The 20,794-nt window shown below is 43.3% G+C and overlaps 1 protein-coding gene across 3 annotated transcripts in view; it reads right to left on the reverse strand.

Moving 5' to 3' along the window:
• SPEG (striated muscle enriched protein kinase) overlaps positions 1–20,794 on the reverse strand; it is a 253,793-nt gene that overhangs the window by 10,223 nt on the left and 222,776 nt on the right. For all 3 annotated transcript variants that reach the window (XM_063429309.1, XM_063429308.1, XM_063429310.1), the window contains 5 exons: positions 17,953–18,069; positions 16,869–17,036; positions 16,277–16,399; positions 12,694–12,855; positions 11,514–12,597 (listed from right to left, as the gene is read on the reverse strand). In XM_063429309.1, coding sequence (XP_063285379.1) covers positions 11,514–12,597; positions 12,694–12,855; positions 16,277–16,399; positions 16,869–17,036; positions 17,953–18,069 — 1,654 coding nt within the window. The remainder of the gene's footprint in view (positions 1–11,513; positions 12,598–12,693; positions 12,856–16,276; positions 16,400–16,868; positions 17,037–17,952; positions 18,070–20,794) is intronic.

The raw sequence follows: 20,794 nt of genomic DNA on the forward strand, positions 1-20,794 counted from the left end.
CATGGAGTGAGTCGCACATCGCCGGAGCTCTGCGAACCCGGACCACATAGCCCCTTATAAATGCTACATTTCACGCCTAATATGGGGAGAACGAAACGCCAGGGCACCCCAGGACCCTCAAGCACTAGCCCACCGAGGAAAAATACCGGACCGCTGGATGATTTCCTTGCCTACCCGGACGGCCCCCGAGCCGCGAAACACGCGGACAAAATGGCGGCCGTGTCCCCGGACCTGGACAACAACGCAGGTCTGGAACCGGGCCCGGTGGGGAGTGACCAGTTAACGCACATTACCGCTGAACTGGCCTCTATATCTGCCAAAATGCTCTCCAAAAGCGACAAAACTGCGCTGGTAACGGAACTGAGAGCGGCGATCAGAGAGGAAATCCAGGAGGTGCGCAGAGATCTCACTGCCCTGGAGGAAAGAGTCACGGAGTTGGAGGGGGAGAATATCAGGGCCATCCAGCACTCCCAAACCGCTGATCATGCCACTGCTAGACAGGGCTCGGTTCTGCTCGAGCTCCGTAGACAGGTGGAAGATTTGGATAATAGGGGGCGACGAAACAACATAAGAATCAGAGGCCTACCAGAGGCTGAGCATGAAAACCTGGACACAGCTCTCAAGCAGCTCTTTACCCATATCTTGGGTGTGGATGCCCCGGATGACTACCAGATTGAACGAGCCCACAGGGCCCTTCGCCCCCCCAGAAGAGATGGCCTTCCACGCGACGTCATTTGCTGCCTCCTGTCCTTCCAACTCAAAGACGCCATCATGAGGGCCGCACGTGCTCAGACTGTCGTCTTTCAAGATGCTGCAGTCTCGCTTTACCAGGACCTGTCGGCCCTTACCCTGGATGCAAGGAGGGCGCTGCGGCCACTCACGCACATCCTTCAGGAGAAACGCATACCCTACAAGTGGGGCTTCCCCTTCAGCCTCCAAGCCAAGCGGGGGAACACATGGTGCTCCCTGAGATGGCCCAACGACGTACCCAGCTTCCTGAGATCGATGGACCTACCGCCGGTCACCATCCGCAATTGGATACTGGACCAACCTCCACCACGCCCGGAGCACCCGGAGGTACCTGCACAGCTCCGTAACCAGGCACGTAGAGACACACAGCCTCTCCGATGGGGAGGCCCTAACGGGCCCGAAGAATAATCGAACTCGTATCAACCCCGGCCCCGGTGTCCCCTGGCCCACTGTGATTGCTCCTGTAAGAGGACGTACCTGCCTAACGGCTTCGATGACAGCTAAGTACTCATATTACACTACACATGGGGTACACTGTTGTTTTCTCTCCCACGCAGACCATGGGGGCCCGGGGTCGGACACTTGGGGACACTCAAGGCAACCGGGGGGGACCCGATTTTCCACGTTCCCTATAGCTTTTGGGTGGGGTACGGGTGCGGACCCTTATAGTATTGCCCCAGGACGGCCGCTAACGAACTTCCTCACGCCCGGGAAGCCGGAGCACACCGTTTCCCTTGACACCTGCCACCACCAATGCCGGGACTTGGGTTGGTTTTGTATGTTATATTGCATATCAACTGTTCTATTACCCATTGTGTATGATACCAGTAGATTCGCTCTACCCGAAACCTACTGCCCATGCAGCCGCTAAACGTGCCACTAAGCAGTTGTTGACCCGGCCCGATCCCGACACGCTCCCCAGATTAGAACCGGGGCGGCCGCTCCGCTCCTGGGTTAGGGGATGGGGGGGGGGGTGGGGGGCCTGTGGGAGGCTTTGCCTTCGCCTGAACATCTCATGTGGCACGTGGCGAGACATGTCAGCTAGCGCACTCACCGCCCACGCCCTACCGGGCGCCACGCAGTCCCGGGCCAGCCTCTACTCCCGCTACCGGACTGCCGATGCCCTTAATGCCCAAGGGACATGGCGGTCCCCTCCTCTGCCCAGTGGCTAGGATGGAGATACCACATGTACACGGGGAGCTTGACCATGCTTTATTTGCTGTATATTCAACTGTTGTAAATAATTGCGAACTGTGGTTTGAATTGTATGCTCCCTGCAAACTGCTGCACCCCTCGTTAGAATGTATGCTTTTTCTCTGCCCCGCCAACCGCCCCTTGCACCTCTCTCTCCCCTCCCCTCCCCCCCGCCCCTACTCAGCCGACCGCTGTGACCATACGGCCCGGACGTGAAAGCCACCATGGCCACCTCACCCTCCCCGCAGTACCCGGGTCATCCAGGAGAGGGCCCCCCCCCCAGGGAAACGTACTTGACGCGACCAGGCCCCCCTCCGACTCCCGCTGTCCAGTAGCCCTGACTGCTGACCCGCACCTAACAGGCCCTCACGGACGCCTTCTTGCCCCTCAAACAGACCGCTAACTCCACAAGTATTGCCCCCCCTCTTGCACTGACCAGAATGACCCCTGAACGACATTCTACCCACCCTAATGTGGTCCGGGGGACCGTTATATATAAGGTCATCTTCACTAGACCTAGGGCCACGGTTGCCTATAACCCCTGACCCCCTACTAGGTGCCCACCTCCTCCTACCTTCCCCTCCTCATCCCCCCCTTACCTCTCCTTCCCCTACCACCCCCCTAACCTCTCCTTCTCATACCACCCCCCCGTCGGAACCCCACGGTCTGACCCCCCCCGCATCTCGAGCCAGTGCTCAGCCATGGCATCGGGCTATCGGCCCGCACCCTTAATCCTGAGGACGCATAATGTCCGAGGCCTCAACACCCCCGAAAAACTGAGACATTTACTACGCTCCCTCTGGGCTCAGAGGACCTCGGTGGCATTCATTCAGGAAACACACCTGAAGGGGGGGGACGCCCCCCTGATCAGGGATAAACGATTCCCCCTAGGCTACTATGCCAATCATCCCGACGCCAAAAGAGCAGGGGTCGCCATCATCTTCTCCCATAGCACCCCTTTTACCAGCTCCGCCTCACAGGCAGACCCCCTGGGCAGATATATATTTGTTAAAGGCGATATTGCCGACCATAAGTACACCTTCGCCACGATATACTGCCCTAACAAAGGACAGCACCGGTTCTTGACTAAAACCCTCACACTGTTAGACAAATTCCGAGAGGGCACGCTGATCCTGGCCGGAGACCTCAACATTCCACTGGACCCACGGATGGACTCGTCTATGGGTACCAGCGCCATTCCCCTACATTGTATACGTCAGGCTAAACAATCCCTAGCTAAATCAGGCCTGATAGACTGCTGGAGGGTGGTGCACCCAGAGGACAGGGATTACACTTGCTACTCGGCAGCCCACACCAGATACAGTAGAATAGATTATATCTTCCTTGCGCAAGAATATCTCCCCTTCCTGATAGACTCCTCCATTGGCATACAACACGACTCAGACCACGCACCGGTCCAAGTTACACTCAAATCACCGCTTTTTAAACCCAGTGAACGCCACTGGAGACTTAACGAGAACATACTGACGGACAACGAAACTACCACACGCGTAGCCCAAATACTGACCCAATACTTTGATGACAATGACACACCGGACGTCGCCCCCCTCACTATATGGGAGGCACATAAATGCGTCATACGGGGACACCTGATTAGTCTATGCACCCAACGGAAGAGGGATAATACCGCTAAGATACAGGACCTGACACGCGAAATAGCTACCCTAGAGACACGACACAAGACTGACCAAACAGACGATATCTACCGCCACCTCACAGACGCGCGACGACGGCTCAAAGACCTCCTATCCCAGAACCTATTACTCACCATTCGCAAATCCAACAGACATTTCTACGAGTTTTCAGACAAATGCGGTAGGACACTGGCACGCACCCTGAAACAGAGACAGAGACAACACCACATACACCAGGTCAAGGGACGGGACGGGACAATGAAAAGGACACCGACTGATATGCTACAGACTTTCAGGCTCTTCTATGAAGAGCTCTACAACATCGATAATACCACCCGACGTACTGATGCGCCCCAACACTTGCGCAACATAGAGAACTTCCTTACGGAACACGTAGGCCGCACGCTACCAGAAGGCCTGGCTGAGGAACTAGAACAACCACTCACAGTGGAAGAGTTGGCCGCTGCGCTCAAACGATCTAAAACCCACAGGGCCCCAGGCCCGGATGGTCTGCCCGTCTCGTACCTGCGCAGGTTCGGGGACGTGCTGCTCCCACGCCTGGTACTAGGCTTCAACTCTTTGCTGGAAGAGGGTCGGTTCCCAACAGATACTCTACGCGCCACCGTGACGGTCATTCCAAAGGAGGGCAAAGATCCCGCTGAATGCGGGAGCTACAGATCGATCTCCCTCCTTAACGCAGACCTCAAGCTTTTCGCCAAAGCCATAGCCATGAGACTTTCCCGAGCTCTCCCTACCCTTATCCACCCGGATCAGGTAGGATTCATCCCGGGACGTGAGGCGCGTGATAACACTATCCGGGCCCTACACATGATCCATTCTGCCCGGTCGATGAAGAAGAACCTAATTCTGGTCTCCACAGATGCAGAGAAGGCCTTCGACCGGGTAGATTGGCTGTACCTCGAAGCCACCCTTCGCCATATGCAATTTGGCCCCCATATCCGCTCATGGATCCTCTCCCTATATACAGACCCTACGGCCCGCATTCGGGTGAACGGCGCTCTCTCGGCCCCCTTTTCCATCCGTAACGGAACTAGACAAGGGTGTCCTCTGTCCCCCCTCCTGTTTGCCCTCACTCTGGAACCTTTTCTAGAGGCGGTCAGACGGGATGGGGGCATCAGCGGATACCGACTCCACCATACGGAACATAAAGTAGCGGCTTACACGGACGATATGTTATTCTTTTTAGACAACCCCGCGATCTCTTTCCCCAACCTCCTCCGTGCCTTCAGGACCTTTGGCGACATATCCAATCTGAAACTCAACATGAGCAAATCGGAAGCCCTACCGATATCCCTCGCAGCTGAGAGGGTCGCTCACTTAAAATCCCAGTTCCGCTTCTCGTGGTGTGACTCCAAACTTAAATATCTTGGCGTATGGCTGCCCAGCGACCTATCATCCCTATTTCGACTGAACTTCCTCACCATACTCGCGGTAATACAATCAGACCTACAACGATGGAGGAATCTTTATGTTTCCTGGTTCGGACGAATCAACGTTGTAAAAATGAATATACTCCCGCGTCTCCTGTACCTGTTCCAGGCTATCCCCATCACTATCCCCAGGACATACTTTCAATCGCTGAACACAGCCATACGGCAATTTGTATGGAATGGGAAGGCAAGCAGGATTAGCAGGGCACTATTAGAACGCCCCAAACGCAAAGGGGGCGCAGGCCTCCCATCCCCTCAAGGGTACTACCACGCGACACATTTGCTTAGGGTGATAGACTGGCACGCCCACCCCACGGCCAAGCAGTGGGTCCCCATTGAACAGGCACAGGCGAGGGGCGCTCTCCCCTCCCGCCTGTGGCTCAGCTCTCTCACTTTAACATCGCTACAAACGGGCAACCCTCTGATCGACGCTACATTGCGGGTCTGGTGCTCACTACGGTATACACGCCAGCTCACCACCACCGACAGCCCCCTTACACCCATTACCCACAACCCGGGGGTGGGTGGGGGTCTCACGCCAGCAGACCTGCGCTCCTTCACCGACTCCGACTGGCTTAGCTTCCGACAGCTCCTACAGGGACACCAACTTCTACCCCTTGCGGCCATCCTGGGTGACAAGGCCCCCACAGGACTAGATCACTTCCATTATGCTCAGATAAGGGCCTACTATAACGCCTTTTCGAACAAACTGTGCCTACACAGACCCCCCCACACAGTTTGAGTCACTGTGCACCTCCCGAACCCACCCGGACAAGGGAATATCATTGCTTTACGCGACATTGCTTGATAGCGAACATCAGACACACCCTAGATATATAGCTAAATGGGAAGAGGAGACAGGGACCACACTCACGGACCAGGACTGGGACAAGATTTTTGCGCTAACACACAAAACCTCCATCAGCTCTAAGGTTCAGGAAACAGGCTTTAAGATCCTCACGCGCTGGTATAGAACCCCTGACGTTGTACACCGTATAGACCCGGGATCCCCTAAGGAATGCTGGAGATGCGGTAGCACGGACGGTTCCTTCCTCCACATCTGGTGGACTTGCCCTGATATTGTGCCTTTCTGGACGCAAATCAGAGAAGCCATCCGTCTCATAACAGACATCACCCTCCCCCTTCACCCTCTCACCATGCTATTACACCATACAGACATGTCTATCTCGGCTTACAAAAAATCCCTGGTCAGACACCTCCTGACTGCAGCCATAGCGTTGATTCCCGCCCAGTGGAGACAAAAGGGTGCACCCACCTTCCAGCGGTGGCTAGACAGAGTAGGGGAGATACACCACATGGAATCACTCACGGCAGCCCTACAGGGCAGATTGGAGAGGTGCGATCGCACCTGGATGCCATGGCTGTGGTACCTTATGATGGACGGGACCGGGAACCGTGGATCCCTCTCCCCCCCCCCCTCGTCCCCACCCCCTCTCCCCTCCCCTCCCCCCCCTGCTCACCTACATTGAAATACCGGCCATATGCCGCCCAAACCTTGCCCCCTGCCCTGGACACCTGTCACTCATAACCAGACCTCGGACACAGAGTTGTTGACCCCTCACATCTTGGACTATACGGCCCCACTCACGTTAGCTCACCGGCCGGACGGACTCTGACTTACCCAGATCCCTAGACCGCTGGGACTGACGACCCCTACCCATACCCGCCAGACTGCCCCGTAGCCATCTCTCGACTTGGTATCGCGAAACAGGCGCATACCTCTATCCCATCATTTTGTACCCCATACCCCGTTTGTTGACTGTCACAGTCTACGCTCATGTAAAAGGAGATCACGACTCATATTACGACTGAGCTGAGTTGCCCCACATGTGATACTTACCTGATTTTATTGTTGTAAGTTATTAGCCCTAACGGAAACTCCCTAACGTTGGCATATTCTTGTCCTAGACTCTTTTTGTATTTTACACCCCACTCTTGATTTACCTCTGTACGCACCAATGATTCGAAGTCACCCACATCTGTCTACTTTTGCGTACTCCGGACCACAAGCAGGTTTCCGTGGTTCCTTGCAGGTGTACTAACAAGCATGCTTACCAGTTGCTTACTATGTTTATCTGGAGGGCTCTGTTTGGGGCTCATTTTTGCTGTAACTCTACTATGATGTAAATCCCTATGCCACACACCGGAGTTTTCCTTTTGTGTCTATGATGATAGGTGTGCCCTTCAGCTCACCCTGTTCACATGTAATGTAAACGTTTGAATTTGGAAAATAAAGATTGTCAAAAAAAAAAAAAAAAAAATTGTAGCGCACATTCAAAAGTATAATAAAAAATACATTTAATAACTTACATCACAGTATAAAACAAAAGGTGTCATCTTTCTGTCACCACCAGGGGTCCTACGCGTTTCGTCCGTGTATGGGACTTCCTCAGGGACTTCAGTAGCATACAGTGACAGGATACAAGTGAACAATAAAAATCCCTTCCCTCCTCCACCCTTTATACCTCCCCCAATGTCCTCATAACCCATTATTCAGAGCAGGTGTTTCGCTCTGCGGTCCGGTTTCTATGACGTCATTCCGTGCGCCGTTCAATTCCTCATGCGTTCCAGCATGCGTTCCATTGCCGAAAACCCGGAAGTGTCTTCATGATCGATCGTTTTTTTCTTTTTCTCAGTGTCAAAACACATATATGTGGACAAAGGCCAAAGAAGAGAGGGTGGGGGGGGGGGGGGGGGATATTAGAAATTTCAAATGGCACTACTATGTTTAAATGTGCTTAGTGCACATACAATATTAAATGAATTTATAGAAGCTTTTTTAACAGAATGCTTCTATATTAAAAATATACCAAACATGAAAAATATAAATAAATGAATGTATTGTCACATTATATTAAAAAAATTAGTACAAAAAACCTTCTTTTTTCTTCTATAGAGCACACACACTTTCAGGTGAACAAGATTGTGAAATCCCAATATATGTTGCATTTCATCCATTTTTCCATAAGATATGGAATATCCATAATAACTCTCAGGGAATTATTTTTTCCATGATTGGGGATTGAAAAATAATAAATATCAAGAAATATATATATAAAAAAACTGAATAGTGAAAAAATTAAAGCATTGAAAAATTTATATAAATAAATGAATAAGAAATAAAAAAATATTAATAGTAAAAAAATAAAAAAAATAATACAAATACAATAATAATAATAATAAAAATAAATGAATAAATGAATAAGTAAAAAATTAAAAATAATTGAAGTTGAGTGGTTTAATTATAATATGATTCAATTTATTTAGAATTAGTACAATTAGAATGTTAGATAGATTTCTATTTAATTTAGAATTAATACGATTATAATTAAATTATAGTTGAATAATTTGATTAAACTTTGATTTAAATTCAAATAAGGGATGATTAAATAATATGAAATTCCCCCTTTAAATATAGTGATATGAATCACCTGAATGTAGATATTGAATAAATATTTTAAATACTACAATGGGGACGTGGATGAAATGCAACATTTACATCGAAAGTACAAAGGAAGAAAGCATTCAATCCTCAAAAAAACTCCATAGATCTATATCTAGATTCAATCCATGTGGTTGTAACGTCTTTCATTTATTAATCCAGAAGGTCTCTCTCTGTGAGAGTTTCTTCATTAAGTTCCCCCATCTCCAATATGGGTCAACATGCTCGATACCCATAAAGAAAAATATTTTCCAACTGAATTCCCTACAGTTGGTACGATGAATTGGCACTATATGTTTTGTTGAATTTTTTTATAATATTATTTTGATGTTCCAATATTCTTTCTTTTAATTTTCTGCCAGTTCTTCCCACATACTGTTTCCCACATGGGCATTGTAGCATGTAGACCACACATTTGGAGTTACAATTTATATTAGATTTAACCTTAAATTTTTCGTTAGTAGTTGTGCTTATAAATTCTTTTCTTTGTATATATCTCTGATTTTTACAGGCCTTGCATGAATTACAGGGATTAAAACCTTTAATGTTTGAAATAGTGCCTTTTCGTGGAATTTTTAGGGCATAACTTGGAGCTAGTATGTTTTTTAGATTTTTCGTTTTTTTGAAAATTATTGGTGCTTTTTTAGGGAGTACCTTACCTAATACGGGATCTTTACATAAGATATCCCAATGCCTATTTAGAATCCTTTTAATTTTCCAATGTTGTGTGCTGTATTGTGTAATGAATGAAAATTGGTAATCTTTTTTTATTATTGTCTTTTTTGGATTAGGTACCATAAGGTCCTTCGTATCTTTCTTTTCAATTTCTTTAATTTCTTTTTCTAATAATGCTGGTTTATGTTTCTTTGTTAAAAAAAAACTTATTTTTCAAGTGTTTAGCCTGTTCTTGAAAATCTACATCTCTTGAGCAATTTCGTCGAATTCTTGTTAGTTGACTTTTTGGAATAGTTTCCAACCATTTCTCGTGGTGGCAACTCTTCCTATGTATGTAGCTATTGCCTTCAGTTTTTTTTAAATGACATTTATTCAATATCTACATTCAGGTGATTTATATCACTATATTTAAAGGGGGAATTTCATATTATTGAATCATCCCTTATTTGAATTTAAATCAAAGTTTAATCAAATTATTCAACACTAATTGAATTATAATCATATTAATTGTAAATTAAATAGAAATCTATCTAACATTCTAATTGTACTAATTCTAAATAAATTGAATCATATTCCAATTAAACCACTCAACTTCAATTTTTTTTTTTTACTTATTCATTTATTTTTAATATTATTCTTTTATTTTTATTATTTTTTATTTTTTACTATTAATCTTTTTTATTTATTTCTTATTCATTTATTTATATACATTTTTCAATGCTTTAATTTTTTCATTATTCAGTTTTTTATATATATATTTATTATATTTTTCAATCCCCAATCATGGAAAAAATAATTCCCTGAGAGTTATTATGGATATTCCATATCTTATGGAAAAATGGATGAAATGCAACATATATTGGGATTTCACAATCTTGTTCACCTGAAAGTGTGTGTGCTCTATAGAAGGAAAAATAAGTTTTTTTGTACTCATTTTTTATATATAATGTGACAATACATTCATTTATTTATATTTTTCATGTTTGGTATATTTTTAATATAGAAGCATGCTGTTAAAAAAGCTTCTATAAATTCATTTAATATTGTATGTGCACTAAGCACATTTAAACATAGTAGTGCCATTTGAAATTTCTAATATCCCCCCCCCCCCCCACCCTCTCTTCTTTGCCCTTTGTCCATATATATGTGTTTTGACACTGAGAAAAAGAAAAAAAGATCGATCATGAAGACACTTCCGGGTTTTTGGCAATGGAACGCATGCTGGAACGCATGAGGAATTGAACGGCGCACGGAATGACGTCATAGAAACCGGACCGCAGAGCGAAACACCTGCTCTGAATAATGGGTTATGTGGACAGTGGGGGAGGTATAAAGGGTGGAGGAGGGAAGGGATTTTTATTGTTCACTTGTATCCTGTCACTGTATGCTACTGAAGTCCCTGAGGAAGTCCCATACACGGACGAAACGCGTAGGACCCCTGGTGGTGACAGAAAGATTACACCTTTTGTTTTATACTGTGATGTGTGATTATTAAATGTATTTTTTATTATACTTTTGAATGTGCGCTACAATTTTATTGCATCTTTTTTCCTGAGCACATACTTCTCAGCTGGTCTATGAGATATTGAATATAGAAGAAAGAATTGATTTGGAAAAGGCATTTATGCTGAAAAAAAGAAATCTATGCTAAAGGCTTTTTAACTTCAGTGAAAGTGTGAGTGGCCACTTGTGAATTTTACACTTATGGTTCATTCATATACACAGCTATACGCTATTCATTCATATACACAGTTATACGCTATGTTCTTTTCTCATCATTTGATTTAGCAGAATATCCCCTATTTTTGTACATGCAACTTAGTAAATTCCATGATAGGTTTCTTTACAGCTTTTCACCAATGAGGTTTGTTGTGGGCGGCCTTTAACCCCTTAAGGACACATGACATGTGTGACATGTCATAATTCCCTTTTATTCCAGAAGTTTGGTCCTTAAGGGGTTAAAAAGGATTATTCCACTCCAGAAACCAAATCAGGGCTTTCATCTGTTAAATTGTACAAATGCTTTTTTAAATACCTCATTATAATACAAATGCATTCTTGGAGCTCAAATACATTTTAGTTTACGTTTCTCAACTCTAGTTACATCTAGTGATCTGTCAAGGTGGACATATCTCCAACAGTAGTGCTCAATGGTCTTACAAATTATTTACACAAGGTTACTCACTAAAGTTTGGCATTTAAGGCCAAACTATCCCAATCTGCTCTACTTATAGGTCAGATATCTTGGCCAAATTTTTTTAAATCACTTTGAATTTCTGACAATTCACACTTTATCAATATCCAGGACAGTCAGTATGAACATACCGTGCCTTTTCATCCAAGAAGGTGTAAGGTTTTTGTGGTACCCCTTGTCGGAGGGCGCTCTCTCTGCCAGAAGGTGTGACTCTTCCTCCAGGGGTCAATCTTGAATCTCTACTAGGGGTGACACTCTTCACTAGAATGCGTGTAGGGACAGTCTGAGCTACTAGGGCAGTGGGCTCAAGAGGAGCAGTTTCTGTTGTAGGTGTAGAAGGTGGTATAGATACAAAAGAGGTGACCATGTAAGCCGGGGAGGTAGGAGATGAAGGCTTATACATAGGGCTGGTGGGAGGAGATGGGAAAGACGGTAAGGTTTTAGAAGTGGGGCTTATTGGTGTAGGACTAGTTGAGGATTTGAAAGGGGGAATGTGCAGTATAATTGGAACAGAAGGCTTTGCGGGAACTGGTGGTGGTATCCGTTGCTCTCTAGAGATAATAGAAGGTTGAGTTGATGGCACAAGAGATTTTGCGGAAGGATGGGCTGCAAATGTTTTAACCTTGGGCTCAAATGGTACAGGGGAATTTTTTTGCGGTGGCTCTGGTGGTGGAGTGGGAGATTTAACTTGTAGCATGCTGGAGGTGGGGGCCATTTTACCAGCCAGTTCTGAATCAGGTTTCAATTGCTGCACAGGAGGAGGTGGTGGAACCCGTAAATTGGACACAGGAAGTCCAGGAGTCACAGCCATTGTTACTGTAGTAACATGAGAACCTGCAGCCCCAGCCAAAGAAACCTCAGAGGGCTGAAGTTTGTTAACAGGCAAAACTTGTGATGTAGGTTCAGCTTTGCTAAAAGTTGGCCTGTGGGCAACAGGAGGAGTGGATAGAAAACCTCTGTGTCTTCTTGGAGGCGTTGGCGGTGGGGGTCCTTTAGCTGGAAGTTGTAATGGAGATGTATTTGTTGAGATTGTTGTAGTAGATGTGGAAACTGCAGGAGCAGACCCAACTGATGGTGGCAGGTTGGAAGTGGAGATTACTGTAGAGGTAGGAAGTGCTGAAGAAGATGTTCCAAAGGGAGCCACTGGTCCAAAAGCTGTAACTGTAGGCACCGAAGGTCTTGTTTTTGGGATAAATGTTGCTGCAGGCTTGTTCCCTGATGGGAAGGAAAGCAGTCAATGAAAGAAATAAAATGGCAAGTCATCTATCACTAAGACTGATTCTACCAGTCCTCCAACCACTCCTTACTTACCATCTCCCTCTATGAGAATGCTTTTGGACTTGTGGCTGTAGGATCCCTGACCAGCTTTATTGACACAAGCCACACGGAAACTCACAGAACCTGGTGGGAGCTCAGTGACATTAAAGTAGCAATCTGTGATTCCAGAGCTCATCACCTTCCAATCTCCTTTCCCTGGAGAATATAATTATTACAATTATTTATATAGCACCAACATGTTTGGCAGCATTTTACAAATACAGTGGGGATACATAAGAGCAATTAACAGACAAAATAAATATTGACAAATGCAGGTGACGGAGGGCCCTGGTCAAATCATCTCATAATCTAGGATCTTAGAACTAGTACCATGAAAAGCAGTGAAGACAATTAAAGGACCACTAAATGCACCCAGACCACGTCATCTGAATTAATTCAATGCTTTCCTATGAGAAGCATTTGATTGGATGTGCCTGCACTGCACTTGTTGTACATGCGCATCAGTCCCCAATGCTCTTCTATAAGTAGGATAGGATTGGACCATCAGCTAAATAGTGATGCCTGCTGAATGAGATTGTGTGAGGCAGAGCGAGCAGCAGCCCCAAGGGAGTCTCAACACTGGAGAAAAGATAAAACTATTTATTTTTTATATATTCTTTATTTTTCGTGCTGAGCAGATTCAAAAAGACATGTGTGGCTTGCGCAGAAGCCTGTTTTGTATTTAAGCGGTAGGTATGATTGCACGCATCATAGCGATGTTGGTGCCTTTTTTGGTTCCGTAGCCTGTGGCCTGCGCAGAGGCCTATTAAGGTGTCGTTTGCTACAGTGTCTGTCAGCGTTTTCCTTTTGACTCTTTTTACATATGTTGTAACAGTTCAATACATATTAAACCATATGAAAATTAACTTAAATAAAACGAAATAGTTCCATTACACGAGTGAGATTTCGCCGTCCCTGATCTGTCATTTCTATTTGTTTTAGATGTCGTATTGTTCCCATGTGGCCCAGACTTTCCGGAATGTGTTGGTGGTATTTCTCACCTGGGCTGTCATCTTATCCATTAGGTAGTTGTCCCTAATTTTTGCTTTGACCAGGGTGAGTGGGGGTGTGTCTGGGTTTATCCAATGTTGCGCTATTGCTCTTCGAGCGGCTAGGTAGAGCATATTTAGAAGTTTTTGGTCATGTTTGTGGAGCCCCTCTGTGGGTCTCGAGAGGAGGCAGGCCCATGGGTCTAGCGTCAGTCGTCGTTCTAAAATTTGTGAGCATAAGTCTACTATCTTTCCCCAGTATTCCTGTATCTTTGGGCATTGCCACCACATATGGATGTATGTGCCCTTCTCTCCGCACAGTCGCCAGCATGTGTCTGTAGGGCTCAGTTTCATATGATATTGTTTCACTGGGGTGGTATGCCACCGTAACATTATTTTGTAAGCTTGTTCTTGTAGTGTTGTGCAGATGGACACCTTTGCGTTTGCCTCCCATATGTCCTGCCAGTCTGTTCCCTCCAATGTTTCCCCCAAGTCCTCCTCCCATCTATCCGTGTAGGTTTGCGCACCCCATATTCCTGATGTCGTGCATATGTGGCTATATAGCCGCGAGATTAGTTTCTCTGGCATTTTTTCTTTTAGACATATTTGTTCGAAAAAGGTTAGGGGTTTCGCCGCGGCTGTTTTAACCTCTTGCGTTTGTGCGAAATCTCGCAGCTGTATGTACCTAAAGAAGTCGCGGGTTAAAACTATTTATTTTTTATTGCAGCTGGAAAGGACCCTCTAATCTAACTAAGAGATAGAGCACTGTAGCGTTAAAATGCTTTTGTAGTGTTCCTTTAAGGTATTCCATCTCATCTTGACATAGCTACAATAAATAGCTAAAATATAGAATGTGACGGCAGATAAGAACCATTCGGCCCATCTAGTCTGCCCAATTTTCTAAATACTTTCATTAGTCCTTGGCCTTATCTTATATCTAGTATAGCCTTATGCCTATCCCACGCATGCTTAACCCCTTAGTAACCAGACTGTTTTTCAATTTTACCGTTAAGGACCAGGGTACTTTTTACAATTCTGCAGTATTTGTGTTTAGCTGTAATTTTCCTCTTATTCATTTACTGTACCTACACACATTATATACCATTTTTCTTGCCATTAAATAGTCATTCTAAAGAAACAATTGTTTTCATCATATCATATAATTTTCTATAAAAAACATAAAATATGATAAAACATTTTTAAAAAACACACTTTTTCGAACTTTGAACCCTAAAATCTGTTACACATCTACAACCGCCAAAAAACACCAGTGCTAAATAGTTTCTAAATTTTGTCCTGAGTTTAGAAATACCCAATGTTAACAGGTTCTTAGCTTTTTGGGAAAGTTATAGGGCCATATATACAAGTAGCACTTTGTTTTTTCCAAACCATTTTTTTTTTTTAAATGAACGCAAGTTACATTGTAACTCTGATATCTGTCAGGAATCCCTGAATAACCCTTCACATGTATATATTTTTTAAAAGGACAACCTAAGGTATTAAACGTGGGCTATTTTGACTCTGTTCATGCAACCATTTTACCACCAATCTATGCCAAATTGTAAAATAAAAAATATAATTGGTGATTTTTTTGACACACATAGCAATTTAAGGACACATGCACTGAGATTTTTAAGGGTTACTGCCAAAGAAAACCCCAGTATGTGTTCGGCAACATCTCCTGATTACAGTGATACCACCCATGTATAGGTGTGTCGGGTTCTCTGGGGGCGAAAATACCTTATTTGGAGGGTGCGCATTCCAGTTTTCCAACTTGGAATTTTTACAGATGGTCATCATGCACTCATGTCCCATTTGGGACATTTTTGAAGCCAGCCAATGTAATTTACCCCCATCAAACCATATATTGAAAAGTAGACAACCCAGGGTATTCAATATGGGCTATGTCCAGTCTTTTTTAGTAGCCACTTAGTCGCAAACACTGGCCAAAGTTAGCATTTATATTTGTTTGTGTGTTAAAAATGCAAAAATTAATTATGAACGCTAACTTTGGCCAGTGTCTGTGACTAAGTGGCTACTAAAAAAGACTGAACATACCCCATTTGCAATACCACCAGACCTCACATAGACAGAGAGACCCAGCCTCACACAGAAAGAGACACCAGGCCTCACATAGACAGAGAGATTCAGCTTCACAGGAACAGTGAGACCCAGCCTCGTAGAGACAGAGAGATCCAGACTCGTAGTGACACTATCACCCAGCTCAGGGACACAGAGAGATCCAGACTCATGGAGACATAAAGGCCAGGTCTCGTTTTTTACACTTTGAAATGGTATTGCCCTTTATTAGTGGCAGCTTTAGTTTCTGGTGTGGCAGTAAAACCATCTACCCTCACAGACAGGAGAGGAAGCAGATTATTTATAGGTTTATTGTCCTAGTTTTGGATATTAGCTTTTCTTTATTCGTACATCTTACCAAACCACTGGTCAGCCTCTAAAACTGAGCAATAGATGAAGGAATACAATACCTCCCCTTGGAAACCACAGGCCCCTATAATTGTATTGAGAAGTATGTTGCTGTAAATTGATACATGTCAGTTTGATCGAGTTCTTGTTTCCAAGCTCACCATTCATCAGTGCCTCCAAGATGTAAGTGCAGGGGGAGCTATGGTCTGAAGCCTTCCACAGAACTAGAACAGTATCCTTATACTTCTGGGGGATCTCTGGGGTACCAGGTGGGCCAGGGATACCTAACAGCAGGAGAAACAGTGGTAACAAGGTGTAAAAACAAACAAACAAACAAATAACTGTAAAAAAAACCAAGCCCATTCATATTGAAATGTTAAATTGACTATTTGTGTTGTGCTTAAGGCTTTAACCTATTGTTAGGCTGAAAAGTCAGTGAACGTGCTCTGAAAGTTGCTACAGGTTCAGACATGAAACATCCATTGTTAGTGTATTCAAAGCAATTTTGTTAAATGTTCGTGTTGACTGAATAACAGGTTATCGTTAAATGGAGACAAGAGCCGTGCCTTAAAGTGGAACAGAGGTAGCCAATTGTTCAGAAAGTAGATGGTTTATTGACATGCTAGTGATCTGAATCTGAATGGCAATATTTAGGCTAAATTAGATGATTGGAATTCTCCAACATCGTTACAGTCACCTTTAGTATTTAGTATTCAGTGTTTTATTTTTTAATAATGTGACAGATTTACATACGTGCAACAGCTAAGGCGCAGGAACTGATAGCGCTTCCCAACGCGTTGGCGGCCACGCATTCATAGAGCCCTGCTTCTCTCTGTCCTGCTGAAGAGATAGTGAGGACCTGGCGTCCTTCCTGAGAAGACTTTATAGTGACCTTCTCACCTGACTCTATGACGATTTTATCTAAGGAAAGAACTTGGTATTAAGAGACAGGCATGGGTAAAACAAGAAAACAGTCAATAGTCACCTAACAAAAAAACAAAAAAAAACCTTTGTATGCTCAGATTCTTTGATTGGTGTATATGTTCCCCTCGTTGTGTGGGTTTCTCACTCGTAACTCAATAAGTAGCAGTAACAACATGACCTCAGTAATGAGAGATCAAAATGTAAGACAGCCGTTTGGGCAGAGGTGAGCTGATTGGTCATTCCTGTAGATCATGGGTCCTCAAACTCTAGCCCCTAGACGTTGCTGAACTACAACTCCCATGATTCTTTGAATTACATAGATAGCCAGAGAATCATGGGAGTTGTGGTTCAGCAACATCTGGGGGGCCGGAGTTTGAGGACCCATGCTGTAGACTAACCTGTATGATATTTTTTTATATCTGGGGCATCTGCTAATACAATCCTTAATAACATATGTGGGTAAATTTCAGAGGAAGGCGAATTCACAAAATAAACTACCAGGATTATTCCCTAACAGGGCTGTTAACTAAAGTGAGCATGGTCGAGAATTCAGAGTGAATTTCAAATTCAAGGGCAAAATAGCCGAATTGGTAAAACTTTTCCAAGTCAGTTCAGGTTTCAGTTTAGCTATTTTGGCCTAACGTTTGACATTCACTTAAAATTCCTGATAATTCACTCATTTAGTGAATGACCGGTCAGAAAAATGTATCTGAAATTTGAAAAAACAAAACAAAAAAATATATATTCAGAGTATCCCCCAAGCCCAGAATCTCATTTCACTAAGATGAGCTGAGAATGTTGCTTATTAATAATGTAGAGCATAGTCCTCTAAAGATGTGCAGATCCCAAGAAACAGATACGGCTCTTAAATAATAGAGGGGACACATATTCACAAACACATCAGTCGTTTTACCTTTCTTCCACAGAATACGTGGTTCTGGGCTGCCAGCAGTAAGGCAAGACAAAGACACCGAATCCCCCTCTAAAACCACCATGTCTTTCAGTTTGATGTGGAAAACTGGATGGAAGTCTAAGAAAATAAATAATAAAAAACAAAGCAAAATAATAAACTAAAGATTATGCAACATGATTCTAAAGCGAGTAACGATAAAATTATAGAAAGGTTATTGTAACAGATTACTCATCCATAGGATCAATGATCATTAGTCCAATAAAGACGTGGTCCTTTAACCTTACATAAACCTTTCATGGGAGACATGCTCATCAGTCAACTCAGTCCAAATTTGGTTAAAATTATCTTACAAATGCAGAAGTGGCACGTGAGAGCCATGGGCACCTGGTGGACACTCTGTGCCATACCATTCAAATATTATTTGACAAAGAAGCAAGGGGTGGCATTATTAGTCTGTTAGAACCATAACCACTACAACATGATTAAGTGGTGATGGTGCTTTAACTAAGAACATTCTTTATACAAAATATTGTAATATTCCTTACTGACTTGACGAATGGAATGATCAGGTGACTGTGCAAAGCGCCTTTTTATTTTTTTATTTTTATTTTTTTTTAAATTCTTTATTTTTGTGAGTTTATGCAGAGAATACAACATATCACGTGAATAACTGGTTGACAATATGTCATAGCTGGCTATACATCACACGGCTAAGACTAAGCGCCTTTTTATTAACCCTAAAAGTGCTCTGTGAAGGAGTAGGGGTTACCATTTCCACAAGTGGTTACATTTATCATACACACAGACACAATACATGTAACTGGATTGAAAATCAAAGCACTAAGGAGTTTAATCAATCAATTTCCACCCACTTTCACCCACCCACAAGACACCTTACGTGACTGTTTATGAAATACAACGGATGTACTGTCTATCTGTATGCAATCTATAATGCTATGTGTTACCTGAGACATACCATTCTACATTATACATGCTCTTACTGGATTCAATCATCTCTTTTGCCTCAATAAAAAAAAAAAAAATTTAAATTAAAAAAACAATCCAGTATCACCCGGGGGCAATCGGGCTGCAACATCGAACACTGTTCTCAGGAATTAGCAAAGTCTGACTTTCGTAAAGCAGCCTCTGTATTAGATTGGATGTAGTTTGGATTTCCGCATTTCCAGTTACAACCAAATAGGTGAAATCCATAACTTAAAGAGACACTCCAGACCCCTAAAGCATTCTTAAAAGATTGCTTAAAAGATTTATGGGTGAAGAGTGTGTACTTTTTTTTTCATTTTGGAAAAAGTGCAGATTTTAAACGAAATCAACACTTTTATAAAGTAAACTTGTTGCATCCCCCCCGGCTCAATCAGACAACCGCTCCTGTTACTTCCTGGTTTGGTTAGCTCAGTGGAGCTAAACTCAAGAGGCAGCAATTGCCCAGAGAACCTGCCTTGCAAAGACTTCTTATTGAGCTTCATTGGGGAGTCTGTGATTGGACAGCCACAGAAAGTCTGGACGGGGTTAGAAGGGGAGGGCTTACAAAGGCAGCAGACAAGAGAACTGCAAATTTTGTAAGCTGTTTTTTAAGTATATCCCCAATGAAAAACATGTATAATTAAATACATGCAAGTTTCCATCTGTTAAATTTGTATTTAATTTTGTATTTGGGCAGTGAAGTGTCCCTTTAATGTTGATAAGATGCAACAGTACGCTCAGATGAAGATAATTGGACACTATTTGCCTGCAGATTCAATACAATCTAATTTACACTATTCAGTTGAACAGAATTTGCAGGTAGATAGTGGACAATTCCAATACAAACTAACATGTTGCAAAATTTGGCATTAGCATCCAAGAGAGCATGGGTTCACTCCATAGTGGGCTGCATTATACCTCAATAATAAAAACATAGAAACATAAACATTTGCCTTATACAATATATGATTGTGTTATATATTAAGTCAATATTATTTTATTATTTGTTATCTTAACGTATTGTCCACTGACCGGTTATGTATGTACAATACAGGGAAATTCTATAAGTCAGCCTGTGAAAAAAGATCTTCGAACTTTGTGAATTTTCCATCAACTGGATTTGTTTAGTGTGAATCCAGATTCAATTTGTTGTTTTATTCAGAATCTGCATGCGAAATATTTGGATTTTAAAGCAGACTATCTCGGTTTATTTATTAAGGTGAGAATTCAAAGTTCATTTAACCCCTTAACCCCTTAAGGACCAATGCAATTTACTTTGAATTCTCTCACCTTAGTAAATAAACCCTGATTGGTACTGAATGGGATGCGACCATTTGGATGAAGTGATCGAATTGTGACAATATTTGCCTTTAATAAAAATGAGAATTGTAAATTTGATGCAATTCAATTATTTTAACGAAATTTGGCTGATCTAAACCATATTAGATCGTCCAGGAATAACCCGCCTGAGTAAAGATAAATGTCTCGTAATGTGATAACGTGATGGCTCTCTGAGGGGTAATATCTTTAGGGGTCTATGGGATATCTAATTACATTCTCATTTTATGCTCCTTTGACTAATTTCTTGCATTTCTTTTTTATCTTTATCTATTTTAAAGGAACAGATTTAAGTTTACTTTGAGACATTTCAAGCTGCTGGTAAATTCAGGGATCAGCAAAACTCACATAAAATGATGGAATGTGAGATATACATCCAAATATTAAGAATGTACATATTGCAGGACCATGTGGACACCTGACACTGTATTTGGGATAGCTGTAGCTGTCAGCATTGCCTCATCCAGTGTTACTATCACCAGCAAACAGACACAAAGTAAATACTAATTCCTATAATTCT

This window comes from Pelobates fuscus, chromosome 8 (assembly GCF_036172605.1).
Source record: "Pelobates fuscus isolate aPelFus1 chromosome 8, aPelFus1.pri, whole genome shotgun sequence".
NCBI classification, from domain to species: domain Eukaryota; kingdom Metazoa; phylum Chordata; class Amphibia; order Anura; family Pelobatidae; genus Pelobates; species Pelobates fuscus.